This window comes from Pteropus medius, unplaced genomic scaffold (assembly GCF_902729225.1).
Source record: "Pteropus medius unplaced genomic scaffold, Ma_sr-lr_union100, whole genome shotgun sequence".
NCBI lineage: Eukaryota > Metazoa > Chordata > Mammalia > Chiroptera > Pteropodidae > Pteropus > Pteropus medius.
Window position 1 is genome coordinate 4137959 of NW_024344378.1, and position 26429 is coordinate 4164387.

The window sequence follows — 26429 nt, forward strand, 5'->3', positions numbered from 1 at the left end:
TCTTCTGATGAAGCTTCTCTGCTTAAATGGCCGGTGGCTTCCCAGTGTGCTCAGACACTCCAGATCCCGGGACACAGCAGGCCTGCCCCCGCGCCGGCCAGCACCTCTGCTCCACGGCCCCCCACCCCCACCACCACCAGCCCGGCAGTGCTGTTCCCACAGCAGGGCCCAGCTTGCTCTGCTCCCCGAAATGCTTGTTCACAGCATCATCGTCCCCCGGCTGTGGTTTCCTCGTGAGCCTGGTTTCAGCTGAAGCGTCCCACGTTCTCAGTGGCCGTTCTCTCTGAAGCGGCCGTTCCCCGCCCACACGCGACATCTCGTTCCGTGATCTCCTTGGCACTTAATCACCGTGAATTATCTTCTGTATTATTTATCGCCTGTCTGCCCTCCCAGCATGTAAAGTCCACGGGAAGAGAAACCTTGTCTTGCGTTCACTTATGTCGATGTTGCCTGTCGTACGTGGATGGTAATAAATATTTGCTGGGTGAGTGAATGAATGAATGAATGAATGGGGAAGAGAAACTGTTTTGTGTACGTTCTCTACCCTCATTGCCCCCCAGCCTCCGCCCGCAGTAGACCAAAGCTGTTCACTCAGGTCACCAATAACCTAATTAGTACTCTTTACACAGCTGCCAGAAGAATCTTTTTTCAAAAGCAGATCAAACTACTTTAAAACTATCAGTGACTTCCCCTTAACCTTTAAATAAAATCCAAACTCTTGACCGTGACCCGGGAAGCCCCGTCTGCCTCTCCAGCTCGTCTCCTTCCATCTTCCCCTCACCTATTCTGCCCTTGCACACTGACTGCCTTTCGGTGCCTCGGACGCGCACACTCATTCCGCCGTGGCTGTTCCACACGCTGTTCCACGTGCCGAGAACACTGCTCCCCCGGCCGGTCTCCGCGGGTCTGGTTATCCAGCTCTCTGTTTAGTTAATCAGCGCTCGGATAGTTCCTTTATTCTAAGAAGGTGTCATGCCTCACCCGTACCCCCCTAGTTGTCATTTCCTACTACTTTATCCTGTACATTTCACAGCCCTTATCACGAATCGTAACACTTTTTTGGTGTATTTGGTGCTTTTCTAATCTTTGGCATAATCGCATACTCCCTACGAACTGAAACGCGTTTTTCTTACACTTTCTGTTCTGGTTTTCTCCCACCTTATTTGCTGTCCCGTCTCACGCTCCTCCTCAGGCTCCTTCCCTGCCACTGCCTGAAATTTTGGGGTGTCCCAAGATGTCTGCCCTGGGTCTCTGCCCTCTGACCCTGCGTATGTCCCCAGATGCCCGTTCCTGCTCCCGTGGCCTCACACGACAGTAGGCAGCGCAGCATGGTCATTAAGAGCTCTCGCTCAACAAATAGTAAGGGCCTCTTTGGGGTTAGCTTCTGTTTTAGACACTGGAAATACAACCCAGATGACATAGCCCCTTCCCTCAGAAAGCTTAATTTTAGTGGGTGAGACAAAAAAAAGCTAAGCAAATAAATAATACAGCAGAGGTAAAGCAGGGCGTGGAGGTGATCCAGAGGCGGGAGGGTTGCAGGTTGCTGGCGACCACAGAAGACCTACCCGAGGTGACGTGGCAGATGTGAGTAAAATGAGCGAAGCCGCGAGAGGCCCTGGACGAAGGGCCTTCGGGGCGTTGGGAGAGTGCCGGGTTTCTTGGCAAGTTCGAGAAACAAGTTCGAGGCCAGTGTGGGAGGGAGGAGGCGTAGAGACTGTGGGGGCACGGTCTTAGGACCTCGTGGCCTAAAGTAAGGAGTTGACGGTTCATTGTCATTGTGACGGGACACCGTTGGAGGCCTTGGAGGAGAGAAATGATCTGATTTAGCGTTTGAAGTCGGAGAAAGTCAATTCCAGTCTCATCCATCACGTGACCTTAATAGCGAATAGACAGCAGTCATATGTCGCTTTTTCTTTGTCAAAACTATTTATTGGCAAAGTCACACAAGTGTAATATCGTGACATTCATCCCTGAGACACTGTGACTTCCTGACGTACTTTTCATCAAAGAAAATTTAAATGAAGTTCTAAGTTTTAGAATTAAATACAGTACTTTTTGATTCTGATTTTTAAGATTTTTTTATAGATAAAAAATACAGGTAGTCGATGCATGTGATAACTTCATATTACACAGATCGATTAACCTCTGCGCCCCTCTCCACCGCTGCTCCCCTATGCCAGGAAAGACTTGACCGTGATTTCACAGCGTTTTTCTAGCAATTTTTATACCGTTGCAAATTGCTTGTTTTGTGGCTTGTATATGGATAGTATCTTAGGGTGGTTTTTGTTTGTCTATTTGTTCTGAGCCACCAAATTTTGAGAGACCAGCAGCCGATTTTACAGGCTGTCTTCTGAACATTAAGGTCTTTGGAGTTGATGAAATGAGACATGAGTAGAGACATAAAAACCAAAAGTTTAAACAACTGATTTTCTTTCTCCCTGTCAAATTTATCATTTGGTACTGAATCAATGTTTCTCTTACAGTCTCAAACTAGATCACGCCAAATTTGGGCTTCTTTCTAATCTTGCTTCTTAACAGCCGTTGTGAATTATACCGAGCTTGCTTTTTTTAGTGGTTTCACTAAAACCTGTAGGACTATATGCACATAGTTGGGGGTCAGGAAGAAGGCGGGCGCGGGGCAGCTCCCCGTAGGCCAGGCGAGTGGAGGGTGACGGCCGTGAAACGGTCTGCACTGCCGCCGCTGCCAGCGTCCTTTGAACGTCTGTGTGAACGGTTTTCAGGACGATTTCACGCTGAATTTTCGCCGATGGCTCATGATAATCCTGTGAAGTTAGTAGGGTCGACAATATTCCGTGTGTGTTTGGATAAAGAATCTCGCGCTCATCGGTGCGAAGGAAGGAGAAAGGGCTGGTGCCGGACACTGGGGTCATCTTCTAGTCCATCACCGTTTCCATGGTAAAGAAACGCTGCCCTGATGGTAACGTGCGGCGTGAAATAAAGAACGTGCTCTGAACACGGTCCCGTAACCAGAGTGGTGGGGCGAATCAGCCTGGGAGAAAGATGGGTACGCACGACCTAGCTGGTACCCACTTATATGTCCCATATAAGTGGGTACCAAAAGAAAAAGAAAATGGACAACATAGGGCATCAACCAAGTTACCACTTATCTAAGCTCTTCCCTCTGAGTCACAGGTTGTAAGTGTCCCTTTCTTGGGCCCTTGGATTTTAGGTATGTTCAGTTTAATGTTGCTTTAATAACCAAAATGGCTTCTCCATATTAGAAAGGACAGAGTAAGCATTTACTAATTTAGAACGACTGTCATATTTCATTGATCCTAAGACACCATCAGTCAGAAGCAAGGTTCTTCTATGTATCACTAAAGAAACAAAAATACACAGTGTCAATTGGACTATGAAACAATTCTTATCATATACAATGTTTCTAACTACATAGAACAAATATTCCTTTAAAGTGTGAATGGTTTGTTGACTGAAACATCAGGAGTTACAGTGTCCAGTAAGTCTACCAAGAATGACAGTCAAGTTCACCATGCTCAGGCCATTCTGCCGTGTCACTGTCGCTTGTCCAAGTGACAGAGACAAGATGCTGTTGACTAGAAAACACATCGCAATTTCAGAATTGCATATTTAACAACTTAGAATGAATGAAATATGATAAAATTTTTCTTATTTTCCTAATAGTAATACTACTGAAGAAAATATTTGTAAGCTTGTGCTAATTGCTTAGCGGCCAGAGGCAAACGTGGTTTGTGTCTTTGCAAAGTTTAGTTGGGGGAACAGGTAAGAAGAAATGCATTAACAATCAGTTACCGATTCTAACTCTCTGTTTTGGAGTTGGCGGGTGGCCAGAGAATACTTCTTTGAGAAGACAGTACTTAAGCTCATGACTTAAAAGGCAAGAGAGGGACAAGCAGAGAAGTAAGGAAGGGAAGAGCGTTCTGAGCAGAGCGGGGCAGAGTGTGTTTGCGTCCATACCTAGAAGAGGGGGAGAAGTTGGTGTATTCCAGAAATTCAAAGAATGGTCATGCGGCTGGAGCAGAGCGTTCTGCACATAGCTAGTTCTTCGGATTGAAACTAAAATATGTCCCAGTTTGGATTTGGAACACTGTCTTGCCAGATATGGTCACAGTGTTAAAGTTCGCAAGGCATATTTATTTAATCTTTTCATTAACTGCCTTCTAAGGACTGGAATCACTTTGCAGGAGAATCTTTCATTTTAAGTCGGTACTCCATAAAAGCATGCGGTGTCGATGAGGTTATGGCCATGTAATTATATATAGTTGATCCGCATTATGCATGGGTTCCGTGTTTGCAATTACACCCACTTGCTAAAATGTAGCCTCAAAATCACTTTCACGCTCATTCTCAGACGCGCAGAGTAGCAAAAAACTTGAGTTGCCCAGCACACACGTTTGCAGCTGAGTTTGAACAAGGCGACCCTCTGCCTCGTTATTTCAGCTTTCATACTGTAAACAGGTGTCATTTCCAAGGTCTGTTTAGTGCCATGTTTTTCATATTTTTCGCTTTTTGTTGCTCTTTGTGCCGTTTAAAATGACCCCAGACACAATGTTGACCTGCTGGCTAGTGTTCCTGAATGCGAGAGGGTGAACTGAGCCTTCAGAGAGACGACGTGTGTCAGAGCAGCTTCCTTCCGGCACGACACAGCGCTCTTGGCCGTGAGTCCAGTGCCACCAAATCAACGACATATCGTAAATGAGGTGTCCTTAAACAGAAACGCGCGTGAAACGGGGTTACGTACTGATCCACCAGCGAAAACGTTTGGTGAGAGCCTCGTGCGAACCTAGCCATCTTCCCTCAGAAGCAGCGGTTCAGTTTTCGCTACGTTAGTGCTCGCGGCACCTTTCTAAGAACGTCACCCCTACGAATGACACGAATCCACCGTACGTGCATGTATGAACAGACCATTGACATGGCGCGGCGCAGCAAGCCACCCCAAAACTTAGTGACTTAAGACAGCAGCTGTGCATTAGCTCGCAATTGTGCGGGTTGGTGTTTTGGGTTGGCTCAGCTGTGCGATCGTTTTGCTGGACGCGGCCGGGCTCGGTTTTGCATTTGCCATCAGCTGCCGACCAGTGTGGCCTCACTCCTACGTCTGCCGATGTGGCTGGGGCGCCACGCCGTGTGTGTCTCACCTCCCAGCAGGCTCACCTGGGCTCGCTCACGTGGGGGTGGTCGCAAGTTTCTCCTAAGCAGCAAGAGGGCAAGCCCCCCATGCCAGGGCTTTCAAGCCTGTGCTTCTGTCGCATCTGCCAACTCTGACCATCGGCCAAAGCAAGTTACGTGGCCACCCATATCCTAGGAGGCTCCATGTCTAAGGGCGGCCCGTGGAAATGGCGTAGATGAGGGAGGGGAAGGGCTTCTTTTTTCTACACTCAGACTCAAACATGAAGAATTCGCTGGGTTCTCTACTTGCTTCTGGTCGTCAGAAACCAGAGGTAGGACTCTCTGTGAACCCAAATAGGCGTAAAGGGAAGCTGAAGTTCAGAACGAGCAGGCAGCTGCACAGCCAGTCATTGGCAGAGGCGGGTCACGTACGTCTGTGTGATCGCAGAGTTTTTATTCTTTCTCTGCCGTTTTGCCTTCTGATAGATGAATGGCCAATTTGCCTAATTTGTCTAGTTCTGGGGAGAAAAAAAAACTGTGGTTTCACAAATACAGGAAAGAAACAACTGCCATTGTCATGGAAAAGAAACTGTATTCCATGCAGAGTCTTCCTGTTCCAGAATCGTGGTTAGTGTGATTTGTGAGTGTGTGGCGCTCGGTTATGGGTTCGATTTGCACCCAGGGCTTACGTCCTGGGTGTGGGATCTCAGTTGTATTAGAATTTACTCTGCAAGACTTAAAGGAAGATGATTAAAATATTAGAGATACTGACATTGTCTGAAGAGATCTCTTCGTATTTATTTTTCTTTAAAAATCCACAGCACTACCATAGCCAGCCCCTATTATGCTGTTGTAATCATAGTTGAACCAAGAAGGGTGATTAACGATAGCAATTCATTGTATCTGAGGAGGAGAGAAAATAGGAGATGTTGTCGTTATCATAAATCATATCATAAATAACCAAAAAGAAGCACTCAGAACGCTTGCGTGGTGTCAGCAGCCGGCCCAGGACGTAGCCATAGAAACCCAAAGTCACATTGTTATCTCACTCCCGCTGCGGTGATGTGATACAACAGTATTAACATATAGATTAGGCCATTTATAATGCCAGGTGTCATTTCAGGTTGGCTCGCTTATATAGCGTTTTAGTTTTTTATTGTGCGGAATATTAGTAAAAAGGTGCTTTTTTACAGGTCGGTGTGTGTATAGGTATTACAACACATCATCTTCCCTCCGCCATTAATTTTTTGTGTTATTGATTGGTTGTACTGGATGGATTGTCATCGCCTAATTGTCCTGCCTTTGCTAGTAGTTTCATTTTTTTAAGTAAATAGGTTTGTTTACAAAATACCTACCCACTTATCCATGTTGAGTTGTGTGTTAAGGGTCTAGTTTCTGTTATATTACAGGCAGGGGAAATAGATGGGGTTTAGAATTTAGCCTCATTTGGAACTCACAGATAACCGCTGAATGGGGTTACGATTGCGTCTGTATTGCTGCGGTCGCTGTCTTTCCCGGGCACCCATGTCTGCCTGTCTCCCAGGTGCCCGGGCCTCCCCTCCTCCCGGCACCTTCCCCCCTGACAGCACCCTGTGGTCCAGACCCGTTGAATTCTCAAGTCACCTCACTTAGGTTCCATTTTCTCTGAGTCTCCTTACCTCATAAAGTAGGATAGCATCATTAGCTTTATAGCCTTAAAAATATTTCAGTGGCAGAACTTTCAAGATACGGCCTTTATGCCAGATGTAAATCAAGAGGTCAGAATGCCAAGCATCGTTGCACGTGGTCAGAGAGACATGTAGGGGCAGAAGTAGCCCCGTCCTACCCTGTGGGTCCTCCCACGTGCCTGGCCAGCTGCACGTGGACATGGCACTGGAAATGAAACTGTCGATGTCCAATTCGGAACTTACATTCTGCAGATGAGAAGACTCGGGTCTGGGAGAGTAAACGGGCCGTTCAGTCGCGGCCCTGGCACCGGATCCCAGGTGTCAGTGCAGCTCCCTTTCTAGTCAACGTGCGATTTCTGTCTTCACGTCCCCGGATGTGGCTGCCTGGGTGCCTCGTACCTGTCCCCGCCACTGCACCTGAACTATGGCCACAAAACATGGTTGATTCTTAAAGAGAGGCAATCATGTCTTATTCAACCTTATTTCCTAGGATCTAACATAGTGCTTGCCGCAGTGGTATTTGGAAGTTATTCAGCAGATGGATGGGGGGTGGGAGGCAGGGGCGAGGGCTGAGTGAGTGGGTGGGTGGACGTATATTGATGGATGGATGGATGGATGGATGGATGGATGGATGGATGAATAGACAGACGGATAGGTGGATGGATGAGTAAGGAGTGAATGAATGAGCATTAGTAGCACTGAGTTACTTCAAAGAACTGGTTTCAATAACTATACCTAATATCCAGATAAATTGAATAGTGTTCTTGAAAAAAATATGTATTTTAAGTTAATTCTTTCATTTTTGTTAATAAAAGAGGACTCATAAAAACAGTGGGATGCATAAACTAATAGGAAAATAGAAAAGTCGACATTGCTAGAGATTAATTTCTTCATGTATATTTCCCAAAAAATCAGAAATCTAATTTTAAATACATTTAATTTTGGATGAAATATATGCATATAGCATTTTATTGTCTCTATATTTAAAATTTAGAACCGCAAGTGTATTTTCTGCTTAGTTGAAGATCATGCCACTGAATTTGAAAGTTGCATGCATCTGTGTAGTTAATGAGATAAAAAGCTTTCATGCCATATGCAAGCAATTTCCTTTTTTTTCCTAATGTCCATAAGCTCTTTAGATTATAGAGTTTCTTTAAAGGCATTTACTCTTCTAGTTAAAAAGATATTTTGTTCTAAGTCAATATTTATAGTAGCTTAGAATTAACCCCTAAAAATTCCTTTTGGTGTGTTCAGACCTTATTGCCTTGTTTTGTTTTTGTTCGAGAAGTTTGGTGAAGAAGCATATTTTTCTCATTACTCCTCTGGGAAATGTAGCTGTGTGGGTTATTTATTTGTATCATTAATGAAGGGAAATTGGAATGGACTTTGTAGAGTCTCCCCCCTCCCATCAACATTTATGAAGTTTTCAAAAGATGTACATTAATACGAATCCATTTTATTTCTTAGATAATTTAGAAAGAATTTTGACAATTGTCCTACAGTCACGCACTGAAGGCGAATGTTAGTGGGTGAATCTGGGTGCAGAGTATTCATGAGTTCTTTGTAGTATTCTTACACGTTTTTCATACATTTGAAATTATTTCAAAGTAAAAAGTTAAATAATTTTGCAATCAGATGTTGCCTTGAAATCACTGATTATTTCAATGAGAAGATGCTTTAGAGATCATCTCTGTCTCCCCCTTTCCCATACGTTTTGATAAGATATTCCGCTACTAATTAAATACCTGTTTCAAATTGCATGTCTGCCTGTGGTGATGAATTTGTGCTGAGTCATTTCTGTCGTTTCAGATTGTTTCCCCTTTTTGACAAATGCGAACGCATACCGTTTATGCAGAGGATTTGGCAGAATGGAGTTACTTCTTAAATGCAGTAGGATTTCCCTTTGATTGAATTATAGCATTCCTATTTTAGTGGATTGATCTTTTTAAAAAGTTGTCGATAGTGGACATGAACCTTTACCAGGAACTTGATATATTTTGATAATAGGGGCTCCTGCGCTGGTCTAAGTGTGGCTCTTCGTGTGTCTTTTTTTGTTATTGTTAGCATCTTTCTTTTTCTCCTAGAAGTAAAGGAGTCATGTCATAATTTATGGTATTCTTTGACAAATCACAGTGCTAATTAATACTTATAGCAAATGTCATAACTTTGAAGAAATTCTCCCACCAAAGATAATCAAATCAAAAGTCTTATCACTGTTAACTTTATCTGCATTTTAACACAAGCAGAAAACACTGGTTTTGTAAATAATTCCTTACTATACCTTCAGCAACATGAGCATTAACCCTTACCCAGAAGTAGCTTCTTTTACTAACAATATCTTATCCTAAAAAGTGTCCCCAGAATGCAGCCTGCCTCCATCATGGGGGAGAGTTGTTGGGACAGATGGCTGAGGTGGTGGTACTCACTTGACCTGCAGAGGCTAACTGGCCCTGTGCTCTTGTTCGATGGTTCGAGGGAGCTCAGAGCTAAGAGAGGGGTTTTTTTCCCTCAATCTTCTCAAAGGATTGCAAGGTTAATTTTACAATGTATATCTCTGTTTTTGACCAGCATTATCTAATAGTTCGAATACTTACTGAACTCTAATTAGCCATTAATTTCACTGCGCTCTCGAGGCAAATGATGCTCATGTCCTCGTCCTCTGGATCAAGGAACTAAGCACTAAGAAGTTGAGAAACTTGTTTAAAATCTCACAACTAATAGTTTTCCTTGAACTGGTTTTTTTCCCCAATATTTGTTTATCACATATATACAGAGTCCTTTCCTCCAGTTTCCAAATATTGAAACAACAGGAAATGAGTTCGTTCTGTGGAAATAAACACCTTTAAAATACTTCTCATATCACGACGTCACCCTTTGACTGGGAACGCAGCTTTTATTCTGCTGCTGTGTTAAGTTAGAGCTGGTACCTATGTGGAGTGACATGTCAAGGTCAAATATCTTGTAATAGTCGACTTCTGTAAACCAAACTATATGCTGTTATAGCAAAACTGTTCCCATGGATGAGCATAAGAGGACATTAAAACGCTTGCGGATATTTCATAGATTATTGGTAAATGGTGTTTATTGTAATACACATACACACGAAGAATACTTTATTGCCACTCAACCGTTATCGAACTGAAATTAACATTCAGGTTGGGGTTTGGGTGACCGTGAAGGAGAAACCATTCAGTAGCCATCACATATTTTATCTTATTCCAAACTCTTAGAATATAGAATTAAAATCACTCATGTAATAAAAAAAATTGATGTGTAATCATCAGTTAAATCTGTGTCTGAGCAAGCATAAGCTAGATCAACTGTATTCATTTGTTGGACTCTTGTAGTATTTTAAAATTTTAAATATATTTACTCAAGTGGAAAACTTTCATCCCAGGAGAATGGATTGATAATCGTGGCAGCGAATGAACTACAGCATCAACACAGGTGACTCTTACAGACGTATGCTGGGTGACCGAATCCAAAGAACGTTATAGCCTGATACCACTTACATACATAAAGTTCGCAAAGAAGCAAACTGGGTACAAACATGATGAAGCTGTAAAGGAACAAGGGGCGAACGTATAGAAATTGAGAGAGCAGGTGCCTGGGGTGAGGGTGGGGGTGGAGAGAGCAGAGGGCGAATCAGAGAATTTCTCATTCAGAAAAGTGCTGTAAATCTCTTCATACTTGTTCTGATCTTATTAAAGTTCAAGGCTCTTCCAGCAAAATTCTTTTTTCGTTTTGGTTAGTTTCAGTGCTACAATGGAAGCTCTCCCTTATAAAATCTCTAAACGTAAAAAAGAAATCGTAAGTTAAACTATTAAAATTAGCATTTGTATTTTTAAATTTGTATTCCTAAAATCAGGACTTGTAATAGCTTAGCTTTATAAATCATTTATACTCCTCAAACCCACGTGAAGCTTCTAGATGCATACAATTTAGCAGCAGGGACTTAAACAAAAAAATGAAAATAAACAATAAAAGCAAAAATCACAAAAACAGTAACCCCTCCTGGCTTGTAGAGACCACTCCGAATCAAGCCTTATGTTGCTATTTTTTTCCCCTTGAACGAGAACAGCCACCATGAATTCGTTCGATACTGTGCTCCCTGCAGTTCAAATGCGTATCTGGTGTCCGTCTTGCCAGTTCCGGATCGAAAGACCCTCACGCTAGTGAAATAACACGCTGTGCCAAGAACGCGAGACGCTCAGGTGGGCCCAGCCATGACACGGGCCTCCCGTCTGGGGGACCTGGCTCTGTCTTCCTGGTGGTCCCAGGAAGCCCCTTTCCGGGGGCCACTTACGTTAGAGCGGCCACCGAGGCCCCCTCTGGGGACTCAGGCTCCGGGCTGTCATCCAGAGGGAGAGGACAGGTGCTCTGACGTGTCGCCCTTAGATCCTTTCTCCCCACCTTCAGCGTCCGTGGGACGTCCGAACCTCTGGGCCGGCGGGGTGGCAGGTGGTTCTTTGGGACTTAGAAACGTAACCGTAATAAGCATTCTGAACTTTGTCGCTCACTTGGAGAGTATTCCAGAGCCGCCTTCTTTCTAATGTCGTACGATTACCCTTGAGCAGATTTGAAGTTTATCCTGCCATTCCGATAAGGATCGGGAAGGGGAAAACGTTCAAGTTCTCTGAATAGGTTGGGTCTCGGGCGAGAGTCAGCAAATCTCTTCCATGAAGGACCAGGTAGCAGCTATGCTAGGCCTGCTTTGTTGCTTGTGTAACCATGATCTGTAACCGCGGAAAAGCGGAAAAGGTGGGCGTGGGGGTTGCTGAGCTGCGTGAGGGCGCGCCTGCGGGCCATGCTGCGGAGTTGGAGTTTTGTATTTTAGAATGGTGGTTTTCAACATGTTTCGGCCTCCCAACAAAGAGCTTTTTGGGGAGCTCAGCATGTTAAATGGAGAACCTCAGGCGTAACCTTCCATTTAGTAGTAAGCAGGGGACCAGTCTACGTGCAGTAGCCCCAGAAGGGTTCCACAAGACCCTCAGGCTCCAGGGACACCGCTGCGTCCACAGCCGGCGGTGGAGCAGGGGGCGAGGAGAGGCATCCGGGGGTGCTTCTGACTGGGGGGCGGCGGGCAGGCGGTAATGCCATTCGCAAGTAACAGCGGTGGTAACTGTGTCTCTCATGGGCCTTGTTCTCTGTGGTTCACAAAGCGCTTTCATATTCATGGGGTCACCCACTTCCTGGTCACTCCTTAACACCCCGGTGGCGTGACTTCTGCCGTGCCCCTTCCCGCTGGTCGACCTCGCAGGCATTCACTTAGCTCGCCAGCACTCCTCCTGAAAACTCTTACCTTGCCTCTGACGTCGCCTGATCCCCGCGAATTTCCTCGCCTCCCCTGCTCCCTCTTGTCGTTAGGCGCAGGTGCTGCTCAGAGCATCCGGGCCTGCCCACCCCTCGTCCCTCCCCTGCTGATACTGTCCACTGTCGTGGTTTCATTTATGTCGCCAGACCTCGCACACACACCCGGTCCCGTGTCCCGAACTTCAGGACGACTTCAGCTCCCTGGGAGACACCAGTGGCCAGCTGTGCATCAAACCCCGCGTCTGCGCCTGAGCCGATTAACAGCCGTCCTCCTCCTCCATCTGCCTCCCGCCTCGTCAGTGACCGGCTTCCCCTCTCTCCCCGGGCTCAGGCTGGATGTGGCGTGTGACCCCTTCCTCCACTCTTACACCAGTCACCTATCAGATTCTGTTCGTCCATCTTCACATGTCATCCGCCTCTGTCACTTCCTGCTTGTTGCCACTATTCTCGTTCAGACACTGTCACTTACCTTCGTCATTTCAGTGACCCCTAACTTGTCACCGCTGCATTAGTGTCTGTTACCTCCCATCCGTCATATGTGTTCCTGCCAGAATAATTTTGCTAACATATGCCCCGATATATGTCATTTTCTCCCTTGTCTAAAAATCTTCACTAAGTCCAAACTACCAGTAGAATGAAAATCATTGTTCATTTTTCTGGAATTCAAAATTTCTGGCATCTAGATGTGACCTTACTAAACTTACTTTCTAAACTTATCCCCCATTTTGTCCCCTGATTTCCAGACAGATTATTCCCTGGTTCTTCTACACGTCCTGTGTCCCACCTCCGTCTCTTTGTCACCCGTTCCTGTGCTTCATTATTCCCCAGCACTAGAAATCCAGAATGCCGCGTAGCCAGTCAGGTCTCCCCGCCTGTGACATCACCGCCACCTGCTTCTCGGAGCTACTGCAGCGCTTTGTCTTACGGCGCTGCTCATGCCGTGTCTGATGCACTTGTACAGCGTCCCCTGCTAAACCACAAGCTCTCCTAGGTCATGATTTGTTTCTGATCGAGTCCAGGAGTGCTCCCGGCCTTCATTGTGTGCTGCGCGTGGTGTGTGCGTAGTTAACACGCGCAGAAGGAAGTGATCCGACCTTACGGCAGCCCCGTCGAGTCGCAGGGCGAGTAACGTTGGCCCCTTTGGAAAGTTCGGGAAACAGGCTCAGAGCCGTGAGAGGTTGCCTACGGCCTGCCGCTGTAGTGCCGGAACGCTGGCTGACACAGCACCTCGCCGACGCGCCCGCCAGCACGTGTGCCGCTGCGGCACGTCACCTCGCAACGCGGCGGGTGTCACACAGGCGAAGTGGAGGGCGTCAGGAGCATGCGGGTCGTGCCCGGGTCGAGGCTTCCCGTTCCCGAACCTCGAGAATTACATGTTATAAAGGTCCTGAAAAGTGTATGCCTTGCCGTCATTTCCAAGGGTAGTAGTCGTGTAATAACCAACATCTTGATTTTGAGAAGCATGTGTGTGTGTGCGTGCGTGTGTGTGTGTGTGTGTGTGTACACGAGGAAGAGGAAAAGAGAAAGTATTTAGTCGGGTCAGGAAAAGAATTAATAAAAGGAAGCAGATGACAGACAAGAAATACTTAGCAAACTCCAGATCCCGAAGGTAGGGCCGAACCACCGGACAGGGCCCCGTCGTTTGTCTCAGTGGCCGTCACCGATTGCCACTCCTCAGACAATGACGATGTGCGAGTCTGGAAGATCCTCGAAAACTTTCCTCTCAACACTGTCAAAAATTTTCTCTCTTTCCTAGAAATCATTTTTTTCCTTTCCTAGAAAGTATTATTTTTATTTGTTAGACGTGTTTCGTTTTTTGTTTTTTGAAATACACCAATAACACTGTTTTTCCTTCCTTCACCAGAAGAAGAAGAAGAGCAGGTGCCCACCGATGGGGGGACGTCGGCGGAAGCCATGCAGGTTCCCCTGGAAGCAGACGACGAGCTGGAGGAGGAGGAGATCATCAATGACGAGAATTTCTTGGGTAAGAGACCGTTGGACAGTCCGGAGGCCGAGGAGATGCCCGCGGTGAAGCGGCCACGACTGCTGAACGCCAAGGGGGACGCGCTGGACGCGGTGCTGTCGGAAGCTCGGGAGCCGCTCAGCTCGATCAACACGCAGAAGATCCCCCCGCTGCTGTCTCCCGTCCACGTGCAGGACAGCAGCGACCCCGCGCCCGCGTCGCCGGAGCCGCCGATGTTAGCGCCCGTCGCAAAATCACAGCTGCCAGCCGCAAAGCCCTTAGAGACAAAGTCGTTCACGCCGAAGGCAAAGACGAAAACGACGTCTCCGGGACAGAAGTCTAAGTCCCCTAAAACTCCTCAGGCGCCGGCCATGGTCGGAAGTCCCATCCGGTCCCCGAAAACGATGTCCAAAGAAAAGAAATCTCCTGGACGTTCCAAGAGCCCCCGAAGCCCCAAGAGCCCCAAGGCTGTGTCCCATGTCCCCCAAACACCCGTCAGGCCTGAGACGCCAAACAGGACCCTTTCGGCCACAGCAGGCGAGAAGATGAGCAAAGAGGCCCCCGCGGTCACACACGTGCACATCCCCCCGGACCCAGGGAAGCTGAGCACTGAGAATCCGCCCAAAAAGGCCCCGGTCACCGACAAAACCATCGACGACTCCATCGACGCCGTGATCGCCCGGGCCTGTGCCGAGAGGGAGCCGGACCCTTTCGAGTTCTCCTCGGGCTCAGAATCGGAAGGCGACATGTTCACCAGCCCTAAGCGCATCTCGGGGCCGGAATGCATGACTCCCAAGGCCGCCCCCGCCAACACCTTCACTAAGGCGGGGGCCACGCCGCTGCCTCTGGCCAGTGGGACGTCCAGCTCGGATAACTCCTGGACGATGGACGCCTCCATCGACGAGGTCGTACGGAAAGCAAAGATGGGGACGGCGCCCGGCGTGCCCCCCAGCTTCCCTTACCTGTCGTCTCCCTCCATCTCCCCTCCCACGCCCGAACCCCTGCACAAGCTGTACGAGGAGCGGGCCAAACCGCCGTCCTCGGCGGACGTCAAAAAGAAGTTGAAAAAGGAACTGAAGACGAAAATGAAGAAGAAAGAGAAGCAGAGAGACAGGGAGAGGGAGAGAGACAAAGGCAAGGACAGGAGTAAGGAGAAGGAGAAAGGGAAAGAGAAGGAGAAGGACAAGGAAGCCAGCAAGGAGACCAAGTCCCCGTGGAAGGAGCTCCTGCGGGAGGACGAGTCGGACCCCTACAAGTTCAAAATCAGAGAATTCGAGGACGTCGACTCCAAAGTGCGGCTGAAAGACGGGCTCGTGAGGAAGGACAAGGAGAAGCATAAAGATAAGAAGAAAGATAGAGAGAAGGGCAAGAAGGAGAAAGAGAAGCGAGACAGGGACAAGGTCAAAGAGAAGGGTCGTGAGGACAAGGGGAAAGCGCCACCAGCCCCCCTGGTGCTGCCACCCAAGGACGTGGCCCTGCCCCTGTTCAGCCCCGTCCCGGCCGCCAGGGGCCCGGCCCTGCTGCCCTCCCTGTCGCCCATGCTGCCCGAAAAGCTGTTTGAAGAAAAAGAGAAACCTAAGGACAAAGAAAGGAAAAAGGACAAAAAGGAGAAGAAGAAAAAGAAAGAGAAGGAGAAGGAAAAGGAGAAGAAAGAGAAGGAGAGAGAGAAAGAGAAGAGAGAGAGAGAGAAGAGAGAGCGAGAAAAGGAGAAACACAAGCACGAAAAAGTAAGCACTTGCCTGTTTCCAGCACGACCCGAACACGGTCCCAGTGACGATGAAAAATGCAGGTGACACGGCCAGCAGTTATGCCCGTGTTTTGGATGCAGGTCACCCATGTCACTGGAAACGTGTTGGTAATGGGGTTACAAAATTTAACTTTAATTGTAAAACTTACAGACTTGTAATTAAGCCCCTTATACACTAGAAAGCGTTAAAAATTTAAGAGGATTCTAATCAGACCATCAGCTCTCTATTAACCATACTAATCTCTGGCAGGTTAAAGAGATCGGTAATCTTAAACCGTGAACGATATTTTTGTAAGGATCGAGTCTACTACATACCGTTTTGTACCCAAATACTAGATACCCAAAGAGGACAGCATTCATTTTTCCAAGAGCATGCAGGACCACGGCACTATTTTAAGTTAGTTAGCAAGACCCTGGGTCCTTCCTTGCTTGCTGATTTTCTTCTGAGTGAGCCATTTTTGCAAATATTTAAGGTCATGGTGTCTGCTACGATCTGTGGCATCCCTCGCCCTTCTGCGTTCTGCTTTGGTAAGCTTAGGACCTGTTTCCGAGTCTCCGGGCTGATCTGCAGCCCGGGTCGGGGGAGGAAAGCGACCGCGAACGTCTTACGCTGCGGGTCAGGCGGGCTTGGTGGAGCACAGTGCAGAAACCAGTCGCCATCCCGCAGTCCCGTGGGAGCTCGGCCGCCATCCTTCGGGCGTGCGAGGCGTGGCCTCTGCTTTCACAGCCTGGCTCTTTAGTCCGTGTTCTTTGGATTCCTAGCGGTAGACTGGTTGATTCGAAATTCTCTTTTAAACTTTCTTCAGAAGTTTCCAGGAACTCCCGCTAGCAGACGTACAGTTAGGTCCTCAGACATCTTTTCTTGCCTTCTAGAGGCTGTCCTCTTTGAGGCTAGCTACAAAACAATACACAGTCATTTTTCTCACTTGATAAAATATGATCTATTTGACCTACCACAGATCTATTATCAATACTTGGGCAATATTTTTCATTTCAAACTTAGAAGAACTCGTCGGGCTGACCAGAAGTGACGGCAACCCTCACATTTTTCTGCCTAACTTTAGTAAATAGCCCTTGGGTATTCTAAAATATGAAGAAGTAGAATAAAACTCTGATTAAGAACCGAACGTGGGCAAGTTAACAAGACACAGAAATCCAACTCTTATTGCTATTTTAAAAGTCATTTCATCACCTATGTAGTACCTGGCACTTCCACATACCTTATTTTCTTCTCCTAACACACCTGGGACATAGGTCCAGCAGGTACTGTTATCACCATTGACCGATGAGAAACTGAGCCAGAGTGACTTGTCCAAGCCAAGGTCGCGTGCACACAGATGTCCTTCCTGTTTCAGAGACCTTGCCTGGCCGCAATCAGTCACTTACCCATCATATACCTAGCAACCTGGCGCCCGAGCCTCCAGCCAACCAAACAGGTACTGTTGCTTCCGGCACCGTCTCAGCTTCGGAAGTCAGTGGGGCCGTCGTGAATCCGAGTAAGCCAGTCAGGTTAGATCTGCGGCAGCAGCCCATGCCTGCTCCGCATCTGTCTGGCCGTGAGAAGGCAAAGTTCCTCTGATCACCCTCGCTGGAGGCAAAGGCTCGGTTCCAAGTGACACATTTCACTCACAGAAGCCTTCAAGGCCTTGTGTCAGTTTTGATTGGCTATGGAGCAGGTCAGTGACAAAAAAGAAATACTTAAAAAGTCAGTTATCGTATAAGGTCTTAAAAAAAAAATAAACAGTATTGTCCCTAGAGTTAAACCTGAGTTCAAATCCTGACTTTTTTGAGCTGCGTGAAGTCGGGCAAGTTAGTTCTGTGAGGAGCAAATGAGATAACCGCCGAGACGCGCTGAGCGCTGTGTCTGGCACGTAAGCAAACGCTCCGTAAACAGAGGTGACGGTGATGCTGGTGGCGAGTGTTGTTATTCCACTCCGAGCCAACCCCTGGAAGCTAGAAACCCAGAGTTTTTACACCGTCGACGGTACGAGCTAAGGTATGTGCGACAGGGCAGGTCAGCGTGGTCACGGTGTTCAAAAATTATTTCTGCTCCTTGGGCACTCTTTTAAATTTCAGTGCTTTATGCAGTTAGGAAAAGACATAGCCAGGGCAGCCCATGGAAACGCCATCGACAAGGAGTAGAAACTGAGGTGTTAACTTGAACACTGACTGTTTTCTAACCCCACTGAATCCCCCCAAGTCTCAAGCCATGTGAGCGAACAGAAGCAATGCCAAAGCTGGTGTGCTCCATGCTCTAAGAAACCCCTTCCTGACCACAGAAGAAAGACAGCAAGGGTCAAGGGCAGATCAAGGTGAGGCCTATGTGAGTCGCCCCAGAAAGTGTCTTTGTTCACGATCTCGTCCTTCCCCCTCGTCCCGGCCAGCTCACAGGAGCAGTTCTCTGACACTGACCCAGAGCAGCAAGCGAGGGTGTCGTCATAATACAAGAAAGTAACCTCCCCATAGCTCTTCTACCTACCTGTGGAGTTTTTACCTGTCACATCCACATTTACCAGTACAAGCACCAACAACGGTACCATTTATTAAACGGGGATCTGCATAGTGAGAAGGGGCCTGGAGCTTTGGAATCCAGCAGAAGAGCCAGGACAAGCTTTTTCATTTCTTTACTCCCCAGGTACTTCATCTTTAAAGTAGGAATATGATAATCACACTTTTTTTTTTAAAACAACAGAACAGTAAGAGTTAACATTTATCGAGTGATCACTATATGCTAAACACTATAAGTTTACGTCCTTACCACAACTCTGTAAGGTAGTTACTGTAATTATTATCACTTTAAGATGAGAAATTGGGCCTTAGAGAGATTAACAAACCCACACAAGATCACATACTTAGGTAGGGGCTGAACGGGAGGCGCAGTCCAGCCCAGGCCATCGGATGCCGTAACCGGCCTCGCTAACCACTGCGCTCTGCTGCATTGAATTTGAAATGGGCCGACGCGCCATCAGAAGCAAACTCGTTTTCCCAGTCGCGGTTGTAATGCAGAGGACGGCGACTTACGCACAGGCTGGTAGTTAATATCACACATGAGCCGGGGCCGGGAGTCTGGGCTCTCCCTCTTTAAAACAGAACCGAACCGACTTTATCTGGAGAACAGTAAGAGCAATGATGTCGACGCGTGACACACCCAGCAGTAACTTTCAGAGCAGTTTAAGAACTTTGTGTTTGTGTCGGTGCATGTATCGTGTGACTTAATTTATTAGCCGTGGATCTTTGAGGTTTAGATGAATGTTACAGGACTGCGTTAATTAAAATTTAGTATTTTAAGTGTTTTTTAGGGGGGTGGAGGAGGATCACTGTTAAAGAGAACGTCTCATTTATGTTAATGGAATTGAACAGTTTTACAGATAGCCTTATGTAGGAGATGAGCCCAAATCCATCAGTCAAACTTAGAAACATGTTTTTATGCTCTTACTGGAATGTGATCTAAGACGCCATCCTAGAGTTTCACTCCCAAAACGATGACGTCAGTAGAGAAAGAGGCCCCGGGCCGGCCCACGGAGGGCATGGGCTTCAGCAGTCAGACAATGTGGATCTAAACTCAGCTCATCCACCAGCCTCGCCTGACTGCCGGCCCTCTCTCCCTCCCTCTGCCTCCCTCCTCCCATTCAGGACTAGGGAAGATAGCGACACAGCACTGTGGGTCACCTCTACCTTCTCTAACAATGTTGTGGCTTAACAGGCCTTCTCTTCAGCCCTTTCATAGAAAACAAGATTAGTTTGTGTCATTTAAGACTAGTAGATGACTGTGACAATTCCAGATTTTCGTACAGCTAATGAACATCGATAGTCAACTCGTAGAGGACTGAGATTTGCTCGTAATGGACAGCTCATCAGTTCTATAAAGGATTTCCCAAGTTATTATCCTACCTACTGATGAGTCGTTTTATTTGAGCTAACGTCAGCTTTTGCATGAACTAACCCAGATAGTGACGCTGGCAGCCATCATTTACTGAGTACGTACAGTTGGTACTTGCCAGACCTGGCCAGAATTCGATTAATTAATCCCCCCAACGGCTCCGAGGGTTTGGTACTGTCGCTGCTGCTTTGCTGTTGAGGACAACGGAAAGGTCAGGGAACTTGCAGCTGGCGAGTGAAGAGCCACAGCTCGCCCCGGGTCTGTCTGAGCAAAGCCTGCGTTCTCTGTTACCAGACAGCCTCCTCAGGCCATCTCCTCCGATGGAAGCCGATGACAGGGACAGGCACAGTTTCATCCTCTCGAGCAAGGTGACGTCATGATCTAGAAAAGTTTAGTCCCTGAAGAGACCTCAGAGAGCTCCTGTTCAGCTGCCGTATCTGAAGGGACAGGCAGTGGAGGGCCTCGAAGCTTCTGTGGCTTCAGTAATGAACAGTTACAGTGTCGAACATTTCCTCAGTCTATCCCCAAATCCTCAGCATTTGCCCCCCAAAATAGTCTTTTATTGCACTTAAACAGTTTGCTCTTTAGAGAATGATAGTCTTACTGCCACGTGCCTGTAACAAAAGGTTCTCATCATCTTCCCTTCTGTTCGTTTATCTGTTTGTTTATTTATTTGTTTTAGTTAGACGTTTATATAATTTATTCCCTGCTCTTTAAAGTAACATCTCATTTCCAGTCTTAACTGCTCTCATAATTAACTAGTGAAATGAAGGGTTTTCGGTAAATAAAATAACCCAGTAAAAAGAGAGAAATATTCCTTTCCTGTTTCTTATCACTGTTCCAAGAGGAAACCAGTAACTGATGTTTAAATGAGCACATTTGAATTTATAGACGTTTACCAAAGGCCATCCCCAAGTCTTCATGTGAGTGAACACCGAGCGCTTAACTAAAGCCTGACTCTTCTCTTGTCCTTGCTGGATTCTACTTGTCCTATGTGACCACAGCGTAGGCCACCTTCTCTTTGACCATCCTTTTAGTATTTTAAATGGTGTATCAGTGTTTACTTAGACTATGTTTCTACGTGGAAATAATGTAAAAACCTCGACTGCTAAGAAAGACAGTAAGATGGTTACCAGTTGTCATAGTTCAACATCCAGGTCGTTAGGTAATTAAATTTGGCTTTCCATCCCCACTATTTGTGGATATTTTTCCGACATACTAGCATAGACAGGAATCTGAACTAGTGCTGGCTGAACTGGCTGCTACCCTACCTAGCACACATACATGGGGCTTTTTTAATGAAAGAAGTTTAACATTAAGAAAAAATAGAAAATAAAAACTTGGCCAGATTATATTGACAAAGCTGCCCATTACCTTTGCAGAAAGTCCCTGTCAGAAGATAAACTTTAAAGCTGGAATGCATGAAAGAGTTCCAAGATAGAATTTAAATTTAAACTGATTCTTTATAGATAAGCTTTTTAAAAATCCACCTCTTTGCTTCAAGTCAGGATTTTAAAAATAAATTTCCCCTTTAAATCTCTTGAGCGATTTTCATTTTTTGCAAGGCCGCACTGCTGGTGTCCTGGAAAAATGGAGAGTTAGAGCTTTATCAGTTGGTGCCCTGAGGTATGTGGCAAAGAAGCTAAATCCTTGAAGATTAGCAAAAAAAATGCAGCACATGGCAATAAGGGGCTTATATGACTACTAGTATTAGTTCAGGTGAAAGAAGTATTGCTTATACATAAAACTGGACAAATCCACTGACAATGTATTTTTAGTTAGCCACAAAGGAGTCTAACATTACTGGACTTTGCCTCTTCGGAGAATCGGGACGTGGTAATCCACTGTAAATGCTCTCCCGCGCGCCCCAGTTCTCAGCAACCCTCCAAAGCCCTCTTCTTTTATTTTAACCCTTAGAGGCCCACGCCGTCCCCAGGTCTTGGCTACACGCCATTCAAAGATGGCGTTAGTCATACTGTTTAAGCGATTGAAGTAATTGTCATTTCGTTTGTTGATTTCTGGGAAATTGGTTTAGGATTGTAGGAAACGTCTCTTTACCTTGGTAGGCATTTGCACAAAGTTAGCGTAAACAAGAGTCTGGTGAGGAATTTCTGTTATTTTTTAATTATTGTTTTAAGAAATGGAACGCTTCACGAATTTGCGTGGCATCTCTGCGCTGGGGCCATGCTAATCTTCTGCGTATTGTTCCAATTTTAGTACACGTGCTGCCGAAGCAAGCACAGAAATCTTTATTTAGAAATTGTACTTTCTCTATCTGCGTTATTAGCATTGTTATTAACCTTTTTCAACACTTGCTGGATTTTTGTCTTTAAGTTAAATCTGATTTAGCTTCTTTAAGAATGAAATGAAGGCACTTGAGTATCTTAGGTAGGGTGACCGGATGTCCTGGTTTGTCCAGGGCAGTCCAGCTTGCACCGCTCATGTGCTGTGGATAACTCTGCCCGCCTTCACTCTCAGAGGCATCGCTGTTTGGACTGTGTGGTCATCTTCATTACAGGTAAAACTTCGAGCTGAGGTAACAGGCTCTAAATCATTCAGTAACTCAACAGGTTTACTAAATAGCTCTTGTCTTCAGATTACATTTGTACCATTTTTAATTTGACTTATAAGAAGTATCTCTATTATTCTTATTTTTTACATGTGGCATCATTTAACATTTTTTTATGGTGGGTCATAAATAGACCGTGTCTTGACTCTTTTGCCCCGCCAAGCCATTTAAGACAGCATCGAAAAGCCAGGCAGTTTAGTTGAGGGGAAGTGAGGTCAAAGTTAATCTCACTTTCCACATAAACTAGTTAGCCTTCCATGGAGAAAAAAAATATTTTACCACCAACCTTAGCCATCTCACAAGTCTATGTCAGTCATCGTAAAAGACGCTGCAGACAAAATGGACAGCTTTATGCGAGACCTCAGCATTGAGGTGTGGCAGAGTCACCTCACTTATTGTACAGGGGTCTTGCTCTGACCCCACCCCACGGACTCTTGATCCCCTAAGAGTTCAAGGAAAATGGCTGGGCTATACCATCCAAAGACCTACGCAGATGAAGGGGCCATCCGCCTCCCCCCCAGAAAAGGTGGTACCATGGAGAGGGGCAGGTCTTTGGGGAAGCTGGGAGTTAAAGGTGTGATGAGGTGAAGCACCATTCAGCTCTGTGGTTGAAAACGCTCCGTCAGCAACATTAGGTTTCAGTCTTAGGCTCCCTCAGTGCCAGCCTAGGGGAGAGTCTGGAGACACGGCATATTTAAGGCTTACAGTGAAAACCACGGACAGGGATGGATCACTGAAGAAACTGGGGGATGACAGGAAGAGAGGACCAAACAAGGTCAGGCACAAGCAGAGGGCTTTGTAAGAGAGGAGGAGGAGGGAGGAGGAGACCTACCCTGGAGAAACGTCCTGGGACATGAGGGACGTTAGGAAGTAAGTGGCCTCCAGAGCGAGTGGGCTCGGCGGCGTGGCTGGGCTGAGAGTAGATTGGAGCGGGTTGAGGAATCCGTGGAAAGCTAGAGACTGAAGAAAAGACAATTTAAGGAAAAGATGAAGTCAAGCACTTGTAAAAGCTATATGAAAATGTTGAATGGGACTGAAGTCGAAAATGCAGAAACGAACAGGCTCGTCGATGGGGGAAGGTGTGTTAGCACACCGCGGAGGTGGGCCCTAGTGGAGTCGGGGACACGAGTTTGTGGGGGCTTGACAGTTCCCCTAGCGGTCCAGGCCATAGATCTTGATGTAACAACATTAAAAATAAACTTTAAAAGAGGACAGGTAAAAATATATGAAAAAAGAGTAGATTTGCTCAATGTGCAATATATAAGTCATATGATATAATATCTTGGGTATTGTTATATATTCATTCTCCTTTAAAACCACCAGTCTGTTTCATTACGATTTAATTCTTAAGCTCGAAATGTATCATCAGTAGTTTGCTGGTGGATGTCACAGTGACGAGCAGTGTGTCTACAGTACTACCCGAGACCCAGGCGGTCACCATCTGGCAGTGCCCGGCACAGTCCCACTCAACAAAGAGCTGCCCCACCAAAAATGGGAATAAACCCCCTGTTGCAAAGCTGTGATATAGAGGATAATGTTTTTTCAGTCTATTCATTCCATGTATTTGTTACTCCATAGGGTCTTCACCCAAATGGAAAGGGCCCCTCTGACACTGTGCTTAATCGTGTCCCCCCCTTTCTGACTCTCTGTGACCTTTAACTTCTCCATCAGTCGCTGCCTTCGCCACACATCCTTTCTAAAACGTATTTGGTTTCTTTATAGTATTTCGGATCTTTGTTCTACTAGCCAAGGAATTGAGCAGTTTAATGCTATAGTCACACTTGATGTTTCAGCTCTCTTATATAATGCAGACTTAAGGTGAGTTTACAGTTTTACAAATCCCGTAATAGATGCCTTTTATAGCGGAGAGATCACTGTATTTTTTTTTTTCTGTTCATGGTAAGTTTGGCAACTACTTCAGCCCTCCACCAGGTGCTCTAGATAACAATTTCTGTTTAAAAAATTCTAACAGTAAAATCTAAGAAATTAACCAAAACTAAGAAAATAGAGAGATGACGACCCCATTGACAGGACGTGATTAAAGTTTGTAGAATTTCTCACGATGCCAGGTAGCCTTCGGTCGTTGAGAAGCCAGAGCCCTGCGTGGCCCAGGTTATCTGTGCATCCAGCAAGTCTTCTAGCCGCGTTCGAGGCTTAAACCTGCTTATCAGGTTTGTGGAGATGGGGAAGTAGGAGAAGCAGTAGGAGGTACTTTTGTTGAAAAAAACAAAAACAAAAAAAAAAACTGTATTTCACTCTGCTGTCCTAACTTCAACAGATAAAAGTGGAGCCAGCTGTTCCAGCCCCAAGTCCGGTTATCCCCAGATTAACCCTCCGAGTCGGTGCTGGCCAAGACAAGATGTGAGTATGAGCGTGTGAGTTAGAGTGGAGTGGATTGAACTGAACCGTCTCTTCTCTTGCCTGATGGATTCGGAGCTCTCCTTCACCCGGTGTGAAATGCAGGCTCAAGCCTTACTTTGAGAATCCTTCATTTTCAATTCGTATTGCTTTCTTCTGCAGAGTAAATGCATATTGCTTTCTTTAACATGTATGATCTTTTTTTTTCTTTTTTTTTTTTAATTTTCTTGTTCTTTCTCTCTTTATTAAGTACGAGCACATAACATTGCTTTTGCCTGGCTTTTACAGTTCTGGTTATCTGAAAAGTAAGTAAGAGATTATGTATTGAAGAGATGAACTGCCATAGTACACCTCGGCGGGTGTAATGCTACACCTTCTCAGTATGTATTCCCCGTCACCATCGCAGACACCGAGATTCTCTTCTCGCTCAGATGGCACATGGCTTTATTCTGTATCTATGAAACAAAGCTACTGCCAAAGGCTTCATAAACCAGTACATAATAATAACGGAAATCTTAATTACCTGCTTTTATTTTTAAGAGAGAACTTAAACGTAAACCCCAGGTGTGCTGTTTGTCTTAATTTTTACAACATCTTCACATCAGCCCCCCACCTTTCTTGAAAGTGAATGAAGTGGCTGTGCTTCTTTATTCATTTCTGGGGTGTGAATTAGGGCCCACAATGCTCTTTTGTGATCCTAATAAGGATTTTTTTTTTTTTGTAAATCACATTGAAGTCTTCCTTTTATTCAAAAATCATACTATATATCATTTCAATGAATTTCACAAGCTAAATGTACAAGTTGACAACCTTATTTTTTTACCAGTAAGCCTGAAAATGGATTAGTTTACATTGCAAACAATCAAATATTCTGTAGAAAATAGGCTTACAAGACAGTTAATTTTCATTCAGTTTTTAACCACAAAAATGAAAATAGGGCCCATGGATTTGTTTAGTAGGTAGAGTAGATAGTGGTTTTGCCGACGCTTAGACAGCGTAACAAAAATACTGTAGATTCGGCTCTTTATTAACCAGTTACTCGTATACCTGGTGCCCTCGACCTTACCTACAAAAATTTGAATAAATTTACCCTTATCTCTCTCAACCAGTAGGGGACAGAGGTCGGTCAGCAAGGAGACCCAACCAGAGTAACTGTTCGTACCATCTTCTCGGGAATTCTGGGTTTGGGCTTATGTCTCTAAGGGGAAGATGTTTTTATATGTCAGTCAACAAATACTTTTCTCCTACTAGTTCATGTTTATTTCTGTTTCTCAGTAAGTCACTTAATCTTTACTTCCACACGTGTTTGGCTTGCACGTTCCCTTTGGAGAAATGGGGTTTGTAAAAAGGAGCGGTGATAATAATAGTCATCTCATCCACCCTTAAGCGTCTTTCAGTCATTCTATCGACTTTTTCTTCTCTCAGTAAGTCACTCATACACCTGAGATACCGGTAGTTGTGAGAAATAGATTCCGTTACTGTGGAACAGAAGATACAGCTTTGGGGGTTGCAGTACCCAGACATTATAGACGAATTGCCCATGAAGTACGTTATCTAGCAGATGAACTTTCAGATATAACTGCCATGTTATATGAGTAATAATCATTCAACCAAAGTCAGACTCGAGGAAATACTTATAATGAACTAAAGAATAAATTCAGTGAAATATACTACATTTTACATTTAAATAAGAGAGGGAAAAGAGGCACACATCACATAGTAATGCACGTTATGTAACTTGATCAGTACAGAGTTTTTCTTTTTTTAATCTAAATCAGAGGTCAGCAAACCGCGGCCCATGGGCCAGGTCCATCCCGCTGCCTGTG

General features: G+C 45.7%; 1 protein-coding gene and 1 non-coding gene across 2 annotated transcripts in view; one reads left to right on the plus strand and one right to left on the minus strand.

Moving 5' to 3' along the window:
* The window catches only part of TAF3 (TATA-box binding protein associated factor 3), a 139038-nt gene that overhangs the window by 86634 nt on the left and 25975 nt on the right, over positions 1–26429 (plus strand). The window contains exons 3-4 of the mRNA XM_039871041.1: positions 13951–15776; positions 24524–24606. Coding sequence (XP_039726975.1) covers positions 13951–15776; positions 24524–24606 — 1909 coding nt within the window. The remainder of the gene's footprint in view (positions 1–13950; positions 15777–24523; positions 24607–26429) is intronic.
* Positions 21811–21917, minus strand: LOC120609770 (U6 spliceosomal RNA). Its single transcript, XR_005654833.1, has one exon. It is a non-coding gene; the product is annotated as a U6 spliceosomal RNA (small nuclear RNA).